Genomic DNA, 14962 nt, shown 5'->3' on the forward strand with positions numbered 1-14962 from the left:
CACAGCATCAGGCATCCCACCCATTACCACAGCAACAGAAACAGGAAGCTAGACAAACAGCGCTTGGAGGTCCAAAAGGCAGTAGCTCTTACCTTTAGCTTGGTGTGAAACTCCCGAGATTTCCGTCTGGCAAGAACCTGAATGTGACTGGAGACCTGTTGGTAGGGAGACAAGGGAACAGACAGTTACCATGGAGATGAAAAAGAAATAGGGCCTAAAGCCCGCCACTGCGGGCACACACTCCTCCCTTGACAACTGCATCCAGCGCTTTGTATCCTTCACTGTTTGACAGTGAAAAGTGCTATGCATCATGCAAAAACGGCCTTCAATAGGAGACCTGTTTTGATCCTCCTACGCATGGCCACACAGGTCAAAGATCCTTCGCCTGGCCAGTAGTATCAGGTGACCTGCCCTCCAGCAACCTCTAAGGGCTCCAGAAAATGGCAATATGTGTCCCTTAGGGATTGGACCCGTGAGTGGTTTAGATTTCATTACAAGTGCACAGTATATCTGATGAGTCTTCTTACCTGCTTTCTTGTCCTTGTCTTTCCCGTTCTTAGTTTGATGTATCTCGCTATCAACTCATTGCGACCTGAGGGAAGAAACAAATCACTCAGGTTTGTGTAGGTAGTGGCCTCCTGGCTTTACGTGTCCACTCCAGACAGGTGTGTGTGTGGAGGGGGCCTGGTGAGTGATACTAACCCTAACCCTTGTTCACTTGGAGGGGACCATTTTGTTAAGGCAACACGGACTGGCAGATAACATGTGACCTCGGCCGAAAAAAACTGCATTTGGGGGGGATTTAGTGGTGTGACCCTGCACCCAGCAGGCCCGCACTGTAATCTCCCGCCGCCCATGCTGGGGCCTCCCTACTCTCAATCACTCACACACTGTGTACACATAACATGACAATACGGGCATTCATGCAGACGCCCAATTCCCAGATCAAAGGCCCCCAAACGGCCAGCTGTAAGCATGCTTACTGCTGAATAATTCATTATTTTCACCAGCTTGCAAACACACTCAGCGGGACTTGGCAAGAGCACGAAACAAGCGAGAGGGAGAGTGACAGAGCGAGAGAGAGAGGGAGGGTGAGGAAGAGAGGGAGGGAGGGTGAGGAAGAGAGGGGGAGTGAGAGAGGGTGAGGGAGGGAGAGAGAAAGGGCAGAGAGAAAGGGAGAGACAGACAGAGGGATGGAGAGAGAGAGAGCCAGAGAGAAAGAAAGAGGGAGAGGGATGTGAGAGGGAGTGAGAGAGAGAGAGAGAGAGAGAGAAAGGGAGAGACTGAAAGAGGGAGGGACGGAGTGAGAGAGGGTAAGAGAAAGCGAGAGACAGAGGGAGGGAGAGAGAGAGAGAAGTTTAAAGACCCTCAACCTAACAGACCAAACCAAGAAATCCCTCCCCCATGATACTCATAAATTAGCCCACTATGAGTTGAGTAAGCTAATATCTATTTCCAGAGCTAAACAAAAAGAGTGCACTGCCAGAAGAGAGACAAGAGAGAGAAGTTTCTGCACTGATGGACATTGTTATTGTCAAATGTCTCATTAAGTTTCAAAGAGGTAACACTGCGCCATTTCCCTCAGCTTTCTTCAAAACCAGCTCCATCACATATTCCTGCTTTGTTTGTTGTCTCTGTAAAACCAGCCATTTAAGGGGGGCTGAACTTCCTGATTTGGCCTCATTTTCAGCTTGGTCTTTAAGAAATGCAGCGGCCATGACTGAAGCCAAACGAGAGTCTGCTGTGTGTGTTAGCACGTGGCAAGTGTTTGTACATTCACTCTGCCAAAACAGTACACAGTTACAATTGCTCACCCTTCTAGATAACTTGAAACAGTCTAACCAGGTCTTATGTCTTGAAATTGCAGAGGCTAGCTAGTGCTAGCCAACTTCTTTCGCCAATTAGCTTCAGCCAGCTGGTGTGCAACCGTGGCAAAGTTGGTTTGACATTGGATAGATTATCTCTGGGGCTAGTTAGGGACCATCAATAAATTATACAATATAAATGGGACAATATTTTCATGTTGCACATCTTTTAGTTGGCTCATAAATACGTTCAATATTTGTAAATACATTTCTATAATTTATAGTTGGTTTAAGGTTTTTAAGTCAGTTACATTTGGAGCTATTGACATTTTAAAAATATTGTTTACATTGTGTAATTTACTGATGGTCCCTATCTAACCCCATAGGGGTATGGAATGTCAAACCAAATTGACCATGGGCATTACGATCTGGTCATTTGCAGCTGCGCTCCGAATTGATGATTACTTGGGTGCTGCCAGCTTTGGGCAGGATTTAAATAAACCAAACCCAATGAAAACTGTTACAGTAGTAACAGTACCCTTCATTCCATGACATAGACATTTTTCCTATCATCTGACAAATCTCTGGTTTGGACGAGACTGACTTTATGACCAGAATTATCCTAATTACACTTTGTAGTCAAGTTTGACACTAGGATAAATGTTTCTGACTAACATCGATGCCACATAGGCTGTTTTCAAAATTCGAAGTTGCTTTTTAGGAGTAGTCACTCTTTAATATCATTATTGCATGTGCCAAGAAACACACATTCAAATGAGTTCTCTCTGAAATAACATCTTATTCAAATGCATTGCAAATCCTTCAAGCAAACTGGACAATATCTCCTTTCATTGGCTATCCCTTAAATAATTAAAATGATGGAGAACATAACGCAGCCTACAGCAGAGGTTAGAGCAGGGTCGGAGTTAGGGTTAACAGATTGGAGTTGCGAGTTCAGTAGGTCGACGAGATAAGAGTTTGTGTGTGGGTTGGAGATGTCTGACTATGTAGAGTTGGAGCTTAGAGCTCTCATTGCTATGGTTTGCCTGATCAGCAGACTGCTACAGTGCTACTTGACAGCTGATAGTGTGTGTGGGCAGTTTTGTGTTCCCATTTCAGCTCCCACTTACCAGGCTGACGGATGGAGCAGTGACCCGGCCTCAGCCCTACTGATCCAGGCCAGGGGTTAGAGGTCAGGGGTCAGAGACAAAGGGGAGCGACACAACACCACACAGTACACACAACATAACCAGAGAGAGAGGTAGTTTAGCACCCTCCACTGACACCAACGGACAACTGACACTGAAATTCCAGGATAACGCAGGTTAGTGTTTTCGTAATACACGTAGAAATGATTTGTATTGGTAACAACAACTTTAAAATTAGATTTTTTTGTGTGTGTGTGTGTGTGTGTGTGTGTGTGTGTGTGTGTGTGTGTGTGTGTGTGTGTGTGTGTGTGTGTGTGTGTGTGTGTGTGTGAAACAGCACGTCTCTTAGCTGAGATCTTTTTAAAGCTCTCATTTCCTTTCCCGGCCCTCGTTTTAAGGATGGACTGACCATACCCCCACAAGGCACTGCACTGCAGCATCCAGGGTGATGTCAGAAGACCCTAGAGAACACTCTGGCATTCTGACAACTTGAGGATCACTCATACACTCACTCACTGCTCTCTTCATGTGGCTTTGCCATTAAACGCTCCTCCAATAAATGTCTATTGCCAGGCAATATGAGCTGTTTCCAACATCATAACAAGGGATTTAAAGGCTTTTCTCAGAGATGGTTTCCAAGTGTCATTGTGAATCATGGCCATAAGGAAAGACAACTGTGACTTGCCCTGTTCTTGACATTACCAAAGTTGTGAAACACTGAAATGGAATAAAAACCAAACACTTTATAGGCAATGAAATGATCTTGAACCAGTTAAAGAAGCTGCCCTCCGTATTGTACGGTTCTATTCATTTTCCTGCATGTTGCGTTCAAGGTAGTGAGGCTAGCAACTTTAAAACGTAACAAAAGTATCAACTCCCAACATTACAAATCCCACAGAATACGCACACGTACAACAAAATGCCTCATCTCTTGGTCCAGTGCTCAAACTTGTCGCAGGCACCCTCCTTTCATAGCCCTCTGACTAGCTTATATTTACACTGTGACGGGCGCCCTAATCCTTTCCGCTCTTTTACTCCCCCTTCCCAGAATGCACTGGGCCCCAGGCAAACCCCTGACTCTCGGCGGAGCGGAGTGAGTGCAGGAGAGACCCAAATCCTCTGGACAATAGCCTGGCTGTCCCGCCGGCCATGATGGATGACTCAAGGGTCTCAGGCCTACATTAGCATCACAAAGGCCTAAGCCAACAATATGGAGCCTTTCAGTGGGAGGTCCCCTGGCTGGCTGGGGAGACGGGAGAGAAGCCCTATAACTACTACAGACTGGAACATTACCATGGCCAGAGCTGCTGTATATTTACTCCTTCCCCAGGGCTCTGTCTGGTCCAGCCTCCATATTGTCACACACAAACACAGAGGGCTACCTTGGGGTATGTTATCGGAATAATAGCCCCGTCCAAGTGATTAGACCTTAAAGCTGAGATCAGCATTTGGTGAAACAGCACCACTGGTCGCCCCCCCCAGGCGCATTTGTTTTTGTTTTGCTTTTGAAACAGGGAAGAGGAGCATTCTGCTGTGGTGAGAAAGAAAACAAAGATATCATAGGACACATTGCTGTTCTATCATGCGTGCAATGATTTGCCATGATGTTAGAGGGGGGAAAAAACCATTGTTGTTGTTTGAAGTAATATCTTTGTTGTTGGAATGTCGTAAACAGACGTGGCAGTTTCACCGCTTCGGATTCCAACTTTAAAGCTCCAGAAACCAACTACACCTAGAATTTTGCGTGGAAGCTAGGTGAATTGCAACAGCACTAGGCTGTATTCAAAACAAAACTCTCTCCTCCCACGCATCCCATTTCCCTGTGACATGGTAGAGACTCGTGCTTGAGCCTTTTACTTTGGTCCAAAAACTATATTTTTGTTGTTGAAAAGATATTTCACAGAGATATTGGTGGTAAAATGATTCCCTATGCTATTCAGTGTTTGTTTTCCTCACATAAACTGAAATTAAGAGAACAGTGTAGAATTTTACACCGACATTGGCCACTTGACCCAATTTCCACTAGATAACACAGCCAAAGTCAAAACAGCTTTTCCCATTTTGACAACAGATGGCGCTCCGGTGGGAGAAATCAATAGGCAAATATCATAGCCAATCACAACACTGGCGGGTCAGAAATAATGTGAAACATTATCATTCCAATATGACTGCAGATTCTGTATATTATGGACATTTTCTGAAATTTCAATGCAAAAATTCATGTGTAGGCACCTTTAATGCATCCAAAGAGGCTGCAATGTCACAGGCATACAAACTACAAGGTACAAACACACAGATAGAAACAAACAAAAATACTACGTATTACTTCTGGACCTGTTTGAATGAAAATAGATCTAGCCCTGGCCCTGTGTCCCTAAACCAGATGGTGCTGTTCTGACCCATCCCTTAGCTTGGAGATAGGGAGCTTAGTCGGATAAGATCTACAGCTCCAATGCAGGTGTTTCCCTCAGAGCAGTCAATGGGTGCGGCCGTCACTCCCCCCTGACAAATAAATCCTCACACACTCACACGTACACACTCCTGGCAGGCTGACATCTGACTCCATCCCCGACCAGCTGCCCATTCTAGATGGCTTAACACAGTACATTATGACCCCCCCCCCCCCCCCCCCCCCCCCCCACACACACACACACACACACACTCCCATTTAGAGAATGGGCCAGAGAGAAAGACTTCAAGGCCAAAGTCAGATGGTCTGAGGCCGTGACGATGGCTTTTCTCATTATCAACATACCCCTCCAGCCCTCCCCTATGGATGTATCCAGCTCGCCACCAAACACAACACACTTCATTACACAAAAGGAGCCACTGGTAAAGCCAAAATCAGGGAATATCAAACATCACTTGCTGTTCTAATTGCTAATTTGGGGAAATCTTTGCACAGTAATGCACATGTGAAATGAATGGCAGAAACATCCAACATTTTGATTAAGGCACCCCGTAGTATGCAGCAGTGATTTTGAGTTTGTTTATAGAACCATTTCAGTGGTACTTCCAGAACACAAACGTTTCAAAGTCAGAAAAACATTTTCTTAATGCATGACGTTTAGGATGGAAGGCTGATGTATGCCCGATGCCGATAGCCTCGACTCACAATAAAGCACTTCAGTTCTTTTAGAATGACTCCAAACGTCATCTTGAGCCCAGTCTCTGATGAGCTTGGAGTACACTGAGGAGTCCACAGACCACAATGACCACGTCTCGGTTTGGCAAAGGACCACTGTATTCATTCATCTCAATTCTTTAAATTAAAAAGGCACTGTGTGTGAGTTTAAGTGTGTGTGTGTGTGTGTGTGTGTGTGTGTTTAAGTGTGTGTATATATATATACACAGCAGAATGGCACTCTAAGAACCACAATTCACTCTATCCCAAACTGTGGCCCACTACGCATACTCACGGCCTGTGGGAGTGAATGTTGCTGGTTGGTTGCAGCCGTTGGTTGGTTTTAAGGGGACTAATTAGCCATGCTCACCTGTGTGTTCGAGCCTCTCAGAGTTCTGACAGAGAGGCCCGAATGGAAACATTACACCAGTGTGCTGGAAATCTCACATGAAAAAAATTTGAAATATCCTCAAGTGAACTCCACAGGCCCTTAAGCTGCCTGACGAAGGTATTTACCTTTCAAGATTTTCTTCAACCTAGTCCCCCAAAACAATGGTGTGAGGCAAAATGTACTGTACATCGGAATTGTTTAGTCAACCCAAACAAATACTGTACAGTATTGGTGAGAGAGAAAGAAAGAGAGAGAGAATGAGAGCGAGAGAAACAGCATTGAGTGTTGTGACCGCTCACATATTCTCCTTTCTCGACAACACTTTCTGTCATCATTACCTCTATCATTCTGTCCCTGTGTGGGCCTTCACACAAAGTACCATAAATCTATCATGTCTTTCAAAGGAACAAATTGTTCCTGGAATAATTACATCAGAAGGGAGTGCAACATAACGACCTACAGATGAACACCTAGTGCTCTTTTACGAACCAAACACTCCAGACACACACATGCCCTCGACGCGAGAGGCTCTGTTAAGAACACGTTCTACCCCTGAAGGCCACTGAGTCATTACGAACAAACAAAGATGTGCCAAGAGCCTCTTTCACTCCATTTACCTTGAGAGGAAGACAGAGGGAATACCACTGGATAATAATCTCTATGCTTTTTGTTTCAATGGTTATTGTATGAAGATCTCAAATTCTGTTATGTAAACATGGCAGATCTTTATATATCATGATATTGACATTTCTGTTTTGTGTGTGTGTGTGTGTGTGTGTGTGTGTGTGTGTGTGTGTGTGTGTGTGTGTGTGTGTGTGTGTGTGTGTGTGTGTGTGTGTGTGTGTGTGTGTGTGTGTGCGTGCGCGTTTGTGAGACGACAGGTACAGGCATGCCCTTCATGGTCACAGCTCACATCCCTCTGGAGCCACACGGGAACACATTACTGCAGCATCCGGGGAACTCTCCTCTTTGAACATTTCCTACCATCCCACTTTCACCATAGCCATTCATTTTGAAGGCCGAGAAACAGCGGAGGTCTGTAGTGTATCTCTCATTCAACAGCAATACATTCATTATAAAAGAACATTCTTTGTTACAGTACAGCAACTGGCAACTGCAATTCGACTGTCAAGAGTTTCCCTGATTAGGGTTGGAAAGGTAAAGGTTGTAACCACTGCCACAGTACATCCTGACTGTTATAATGCTTCTCCAGGGCTCAGCACTATGGTGACAGCAGCCACTACTATTAAAATCCTCGGATGCCGTCTACCAATAGGACCCTTCGCTTTATCACAGGTGACAGTTGTGATACTCGCCATTGCATCCTGTATCAAAACGTTGTCTGGTCCTCATTAAAGTCCCGTAGCTCACTTCACTGTTCCCCCTTTGTTGACAAAGCTCGACGACACAAGCTTCTGACTTACCTAAACATCGCTGTAGGAATATAAAAACATGAGATACCAAACTTGTTAACAAGGTTAAAACTCTTGAGGTTCCTCTGGTCTCCACTGAACTAGGTGAATTCGCTGTATTTTTTTTTAAAGCACCTCGTTGCTGGAACCAACTACACAATACATTACAGTTGGATGTTCTGGTGCCGCTCGGGCAATTTCAAATATTGATTTGGGACCCTCTTATTGAGGAATGTAATTATTTTTCTTTAATATTTGTGTTTTACTGTATTTGACTTTATATTGTATTTGATTTAGAGTTTGTCTTATGAAATTGGATAAGCAGAGCTCCCTTGTGAAAGAGACCCTGGTGATTCCCTGCTTAAATAAAGAAAAATGAAAATGTAAAAAAAAAAAAAAGAAGAGTTTTGTTGCCTTATAATTCTCCATACATTTCCTAAGTCCATTTTTATTTTACACACCTTCAAAAAAAAAAACACCCAGACCTTCAGTTGCACATCGTCAATAACCGGCCTCCCTCGCAGGACAAAGTCATGTCGCGCCACTCGAAGGTAGTAAGATAACAGATAGTAAAATCAAAGCTACCTACCTAAAAACCTGTCAAGAAACTATCCCACCACAAAAGACCACTACCCTTAATACTCTTAATACAAAGAACATGATGTTTTCTGGCTATACTTTTTTCCCCTTCCCACAGCCTGTGCAACCATATACAGCAGAATGGTTCTAAAAAAATATATGAAGAGGCGCAACTTCTGTGTGTCTCCATCCTTCGTTGTGCAGGTCACACTCTTAACTCTCTCTTACGCATCATCTTTGCTCTCTAAGAGGCACAATTACAATGTATGGGAAATACGTATAGTGTTCAGAGGAGAACTCGGAGGTGAAGTTCCTCAAGGTGTGGAGGAGGTGGGTCTTTCCCATGGTGCCGTACAGGTCCACGCCAGGGAGAATGACAGTGGCTCAGTGCCAATACCAACTCTGCCCACACCACGGTACTGTACTGTAGAGAGCAAGCTGGTATGAGCGTTTACTGACAGACAGGTAGTCCATTAGCGGTTTGTACCGTCACTTTAAACCATCTCTTCGAGACTCGTAAGTTTCAGCAGCTAGTATTATAGTTGTATTATTACCTAGAGAGGCTACAACTATAAATGCTAGAAGCTGAAGTCAAGGCTCTGTACTGTACCCATCATATAGTGAAGTATACTGTCATATATTACTGTAGTTCCATGATACTGTATGTACCATACAAGGAGAATAGCCTGAGGGAAACCCAGACCCAAGGATGACTCAGACTCAAGCCACCCCAGCATGCTTCACCATTACCCTGAGGGCACGAGGACTATATTTCTCATCTCATACGGCCATGTTGGCAGCTTGGATGTACAGGATCTTATCCTCAATAGCTAGAAGGCAGCGACGAGATATCGTGTAAACCAAATCAATCCTCACGAGTACACAGCGTCCCATGACTCATTTTCAAAGCCTTTTCTTTCCTTTTAAAGAATAATTGAAAGTTGTCTAATCATTAGTGACAGTCACAATGTATCATATAACTTCAAAGATCCCAGATTCACTACCTATACCTCAGTCACTACCTATACCTCAGTCACTACCTATACCTCAGTCACTACCTATACCTCAGTCACTACCTATACCTCAGTCACTACCTATACCTCAGTCACTACCTGCTCCTGAAGCAGAGAGGGGAAATGTCCATGTCACCAATGGTGCTACAAAACTCCAGCCTGCCTCTGCTCTGGTCTCTTCTCCAGCTAAGCCATGCTGGGATATTTGGCCTGGCCAGCAGAGAGACAGCAGATTGCTACGGTCTAATGATGATGAGGCATCATGACAGGCCTCTCCACTCACAGGATAAATGGTGGCAGAATGGAACCACCGCGGAGGCCTATCTGCTCCTCATCTAAACCAGATGGAGATTGTCAATACCATTTAAAAAAAACACTGATTTCTCTCTAGAATTTATCACTCGGATAAAAGACGTGCAAAGTGGATGATACCTTAGCAGACATTGTGCCATTAGAGAGAAACATCAAGCAATCGTACAAGTTGTGGTGGAGGAGTTATACGTTTCGTGATCAGCCAGTACGTGGGCTTTTTTAGGGCCGGGCTGAGGTCATGTCCCTTCCTTCCACCTGCTCAATCTAGTTCCTGTAGAGCAGCCGGCGCTCCACAAAGAGGAAAGAGCCCCCCCCCCCCCCCCCCCCAGGCCAGGCTGGGCACCGTGCCAGGCCCCACTGAGACTCAAAGCACCCGAGAGCCCCACAGGTAAACACTGAGATAAGCTCCGCTGCAACAGGAAAAATAGACATTGTTTAGAAGCAATAGGCAGTTGCTATAGAGACAGTTGCTAATTAACTGCATTGAGTGGAGGGAGCAGAGGGCTGAAGAGGGCCACTCAGGAGGACCTGAGCCATACTCTTACTTCACTCCTCCTCCTCTAGTGACTAATCCAGGTCGCTCTGCGTCGTTCCTCCAGTCTTTCAGATACCAACGCCGCCCAACGCGGTACCGCACTGTCCCTCGTCAAACGTCTGTCTCACATCGTGAAAGCTCAGCTACTGTCTGTTGTCTGGTCAGGATGCGACCCGAGCGGACAGCAAATTAAGTTGTTATTGAATCCAGGCCATCTGTGTGGCTCCAGTGCTAACTAATGCAAACAATTGTATTTCTAGCAATCAGCCCACTTAATCAGCCTGGACCACCTCTCTATCAGTTTCTCATCAGCTCTGGGATGAGAGGGAGGGCCCGCAGCACAGTGGTGGCCAACAGGATCTGAGTGTTTCATAAAGGCAAATCCATGGTCTGCTATGTGGAGGATATTAATTGTAGACAAGGGAGATATTAGGTTGTGCTACAGGCAACATGAGTCACAGTTCAAGCACTAGGACCCAGTGGATCCACGGCTGGGAAGAGAGGTTGGAGTGAGTTCTTCCACAGTTCCAGTAATCACTGCTCATTACTCCAACTCCACATGCCTCTCAACCCCCTCTTTTGTTCTCCCTACCTGATACGCTGACATGCAGATCCCATCCATGATTAACGCGTAGCGATTTGTAATACATTCTAATAAACTACAATGACAAAATGCACAAAAGGCCCAGTTTCTGGCTGATGGATGTGTGTTAGTGTCAAACCTACAGAATCAGGTCTTTAAGTGGTGTTTGAGTAAAACCCCAGAGGGATCATTGCTATGTTCTAGAGACGGTAAAGATATAAGCAGCTGAGTCTGGAACATGTTAAAATACTGAGGACCTCTGACCGACCCTGTGCTGATCCCACTCAATACATCACAACCAAGCAGAGATAACACGTCTGTCAACATGCTCAGACAGAGATTGATCTAGTCAGGGCGATATTCAATAAACATAAACTCAAACAATGTAGACGGTCTTGTTTGTCAAGAGTCTCCGAAACAACCTGAAGACATACAACAACATATAGAAGTATACACACTTATAACTAGCAAAAGTTCACTAGAAGTTCCCAAAGTGCCACAGTGCTGTTACATCCGACTCGAAAATGTTTTTCTAGTTTCTGTATATAATGTCTTTCTTACATCAGTTTTCTGACTCGGTAAGAGGCCTGAGTTTTTACACAGACTGTGAGCCTGGGTAGTGAGGTCGCACGAGAGCAGACACTGGTCATGTTTGAAAAAGGGTGGGGGGGTGGTTCACCTCTACTTTCATTGGATGTTGTGTTGTGTGCTGTGAGAAACTATGACACTCAGAGAAGGAGGAGGAGGGGGTTGTCCTCCCTCTCCCAACATCACCAGCCAAGCCCAAGAAGAGAGGGAGGGTGAGGGAGTGTGTGTGTGTGTGGGTGTGTGTGTGTGTGAGTGAGAAAGAGGGTAAGGGGGAGGGGGGAGAGTGTACGGCGCAGCTGGTGGCAGCCACACGACCATCTGTTCCTCACTAATGGTTCACACTGGCTTTAGTTCTAAACCTCTGCCTCCCTCCCTCCCTCCCTCCCACAGCACTCCAGCAGACTCAATGGTCATGTCTTTCACTAACTCACCACTCTTCCACTCTCACTAACTCACTACTCTCACCAACTCACCACTCTCACTATTTCACCAGTCTCACTAATTCACCACTCTTCCAATCTCACTAACTCACCACTCTCACTAACTTACCACGGTGCAGTATGTGTTGTTTCTAATAAAATAAATATTCCTCCCACTCTGTCCACTTCTGTGAACAATAGCCCAGTTCTAACTAACTGGAGCCTTTCTTGGAGTTGTTCTCTTCCTCCTTCCTCTGTACTTACCGTACATCTTGCCCTCGTCTGAGAGGATGATCTTCCTCCGCCCACAGGGCGGGTAGATAGCCAGCGCCTCCTGGAAGCTCTGGTCGATGTCGGGGCTCCACACCCCTTCGGGGTCCCCGTCCATGCCCTTCTCGGCCCCGTCGCTCATCCTCTCCATGTCGTCTGCGGGGCTCTCGCTGCCGCTCCAACTGCTGGGGTCCATAGTGGCGGTGCGCTCGTCCATGCCCAGGCCTGGATCACACTAGGGGGAGAAACCTGGAGACCAGCAGCGGAATAAACAAACAGTCAGTCAGTCAGGTACAGAGCAGAGTGTAAACCAGCTGCCTCCAGCACCACCACAGAGCGCAGCACAAAACAGAGAAGCGCAGACCTGGTTCACTCTGGCCTGGGCAGCAGCGGTAGCAGCAGAGCACGGGAAGGGAGCGAACACAAGCGAGACAACGAGGGGAAACTACTGCTATGTTTGCCCAGAGATTTGGCAGGCCGATGCCTGCTTGTCGTTTTTACACGAGTGCTACGTTTGAGAACATTCAAACTGTCGCCAGGACCTAGGCATGAGGATTATTCCTATCAACATTTCTCCTCAGCCTAACAAGACATTGTATAGCAGGACAGATCGTTAATGCTGTATACACCTGGTGAGAGAATGTGATCCAATCCCAAAACAAACATCCAGATACAATACAAATGCTATAAAAGAACATGGAAGAAGGAAGCCACAAGCCGAGAGCGAATAGAAGAGAGGCCTTGGGTAGCATTCATCCACACCAGCTGCCATCTACTTGGAAACCAGTACCATAGTCAGTCACTACTCAAAGGCAGTCTGTCACCAAGCTCTTCAATATGGCTGGGGTTCATATAGGGGGGATCGGCGTACAAAGGCTTCGTGGAGCTCCAGAAATACGAGTCTATGTTCACAATATCCTATTCAAAAAACGACTTTGTCACTTCCGCGTCTAAATACACATCTACTTCGTCGTCTAAGTTTCGTAAACAACGTCCCACCCCAACAAGTAGAACGTTTCCTATAGAGAAAGTGTACAGCTGGAATATACTTTATTCCCCATGGCTTTGTGGAGATGGCCGCACAGCTGCCCCCCCCCTCCCCATCCAGTTGCCGGGCAGCAACTCCTTCCTCTCAAACAAGATCCTATTCATGGAGCACGCTTTGTTGTAAAGAGCGACTAGCAGCATATGTTTCCTCTAGAATGTCAGTACACTGGAGGATCTGTCTCTCTGTGTGTGTGTGTGTGTGTGTGTGTGTGTGTGTGTGTGTGTGTGTGTGTGTGTGTGTGTGTGTGTGTGTGTGTGTGTGTGTGTGTGTGTGTGTGTGTGTGTGTGTGTGTGTGTGTGTGTGTGTGTGTGTGTGTGTGTGTGTGTGTGTTTGGTTGACAGGGGTGAGGGCTGCTGGTAAAGAATCTGCCACAGAGCAAGCGTAGCTTTGACTGAATTTGGTTTTTGTGTGCTGAGTGCTGACATTGCACAACTAACTACTGCTATTGGTGGGGGGAAAACGTTCCATTCCAACCACTAAATGACTCTCCCCCGACCGATCTATTAACTGAGTTAGTAATCACTAACAGCATGCTGATAAATGTGGGTTATCAGAAGGGAGAAAGAGTCATTCAAATTTGAATGAATTTGGCTTCATTCAGCATCTTCATGTAAAATACCTTCTCCTTCAGTTAGTTCGACATAATAGCCTGATTTGAGACATAGTAGCATTATTTGAGACATAGTAGCATGATTTGAGACAGAGTAGCATGATTTGAGACAGAGTAGCATGATTTGAGACAGAGTAGCATGATTTGAGACATAGTAGCATGATTTGAGACAGAGTAGCATGATTTCAGACAGAGTAGCATGATTTCAGACAGAGTAGCATGATTTGAGACAGAGTAGCATGATTTGAGACATAGTAGCATGATTTGAGACATAGTAGCATGATTTGAGACAGAGTAGCATGATTTGAGACAGAGTAGCATTATTTGAGACAGAGTAGCATGATTTGAGACAGAGTAGCATGATTTGAGACAGAGTAGCATGATTTGAGACAGAGTAGCATGATTTGAGACATAGTAGCATGATTTGAGACAGAGTAGCATGATTTGAAACAGAGTAGCATGATTTGAGACAGAGTAGCATGATTTGAGACATAGTAGCATGATTTGAGACAGAGTAGCATGATTTCAGACAGAGTAGCATGATTTGAGACAGAGTAGCATGATTTGAGACATAGTAGCATGATTTGAGACATAGTAGCATGATTTGAGACAGAGTAGCATGATTTGAGACAGAGTAGCATGATTTGAAACAGAGTAGCATGATTTGAGACAGAGTAGCATGATTTAGGACATAGTAGCATGATTTGAGACAGAGTAGCATGATTTGAAACATAGTAGCATGATCTGAGACAGAGTAGCATGATTTGAGACAGAGTAGCATGATTTGACACAGAGTAGCATGATTTGAGACAGAGTAGCATGATTTGACACATAGTAGCATGATTTGACACATAGTAGCATGATTTGAGACAGAGTAGCATGATTTGAGACAGAGTAGCATGATTTGAGACAGAGTAGCATGATTTGAGACATAGTAGCATGATTTGAGACAGAGTAGCATGATTTGAAACATAGTAGCATGATTTGAAACATAGTAGCATCATCTGAGACATAGTAGCATGATTTGAGACAGAGTTGCATGATTTGAAACATAGTAGCATGATCTGAGACAGAGTAGCATGATTTGAGACAGAGTAGCATGATTTGACACAGCGTAGCATGATT

General features: G+C 45.2%; 1 protein-coding gene across 4 annotated transcripts in view; it reads right to left on the reverse strand.

Moving 5' to 3' along the window:
* The window catches only part of LOC109889583 (transcriptional enhancer factor TEF-1-like), a 43833-nt gene that overhangs the window by 14276 nt on the left and 14595 nt on the right, over positions 1 to 14962 (reverse strand). For 2 of the 4 annotated variants that reach the window (XM_020481129.2, XM_020481130.2), the window contains exons 3-5: positions 12174 to 12428; positions 528 to 592; positions 93 to 155 (exon numbers count right to left, since the gene is read on the reverse strand). In XM_020481129.2, the coding sequence (XP_020336718.1) occupies positions 93 to 155; positions 528 to 592; positions 12174 to 12396 (351 nt within the window). In that variant the 5' untranslated portion in view covers positions 12397 to 12428. Of the gene's footprint in view, positions 1 to 92; positions 156 to 527; positions 593 to 702; positions 1111 to 1814; positions 1931 to 12173; positions 12429 to 14962 lie in introns of those variants that run through there. The other 2 variants (XM_031823037.1, XM_031823036.1) reach the window with 2 other exon arrangements.

The sequence above is a fragment of the Oncorhynchus kisutch genome, linkage group LG4 (assembly GCF_002021735.2).
Source record: "Oncorhynchus kisutch isolate 150728-3 linkage group LG4, Okis_V2, whole genome shotgun sequence".
Classification (NCBI taxonomy): Eukaryota; Metazoa; Chordata; class Actinopteri; order Salmoniformes; family Salmonidae; genus Oncorhynchus; species Oncorhynchus kisutch.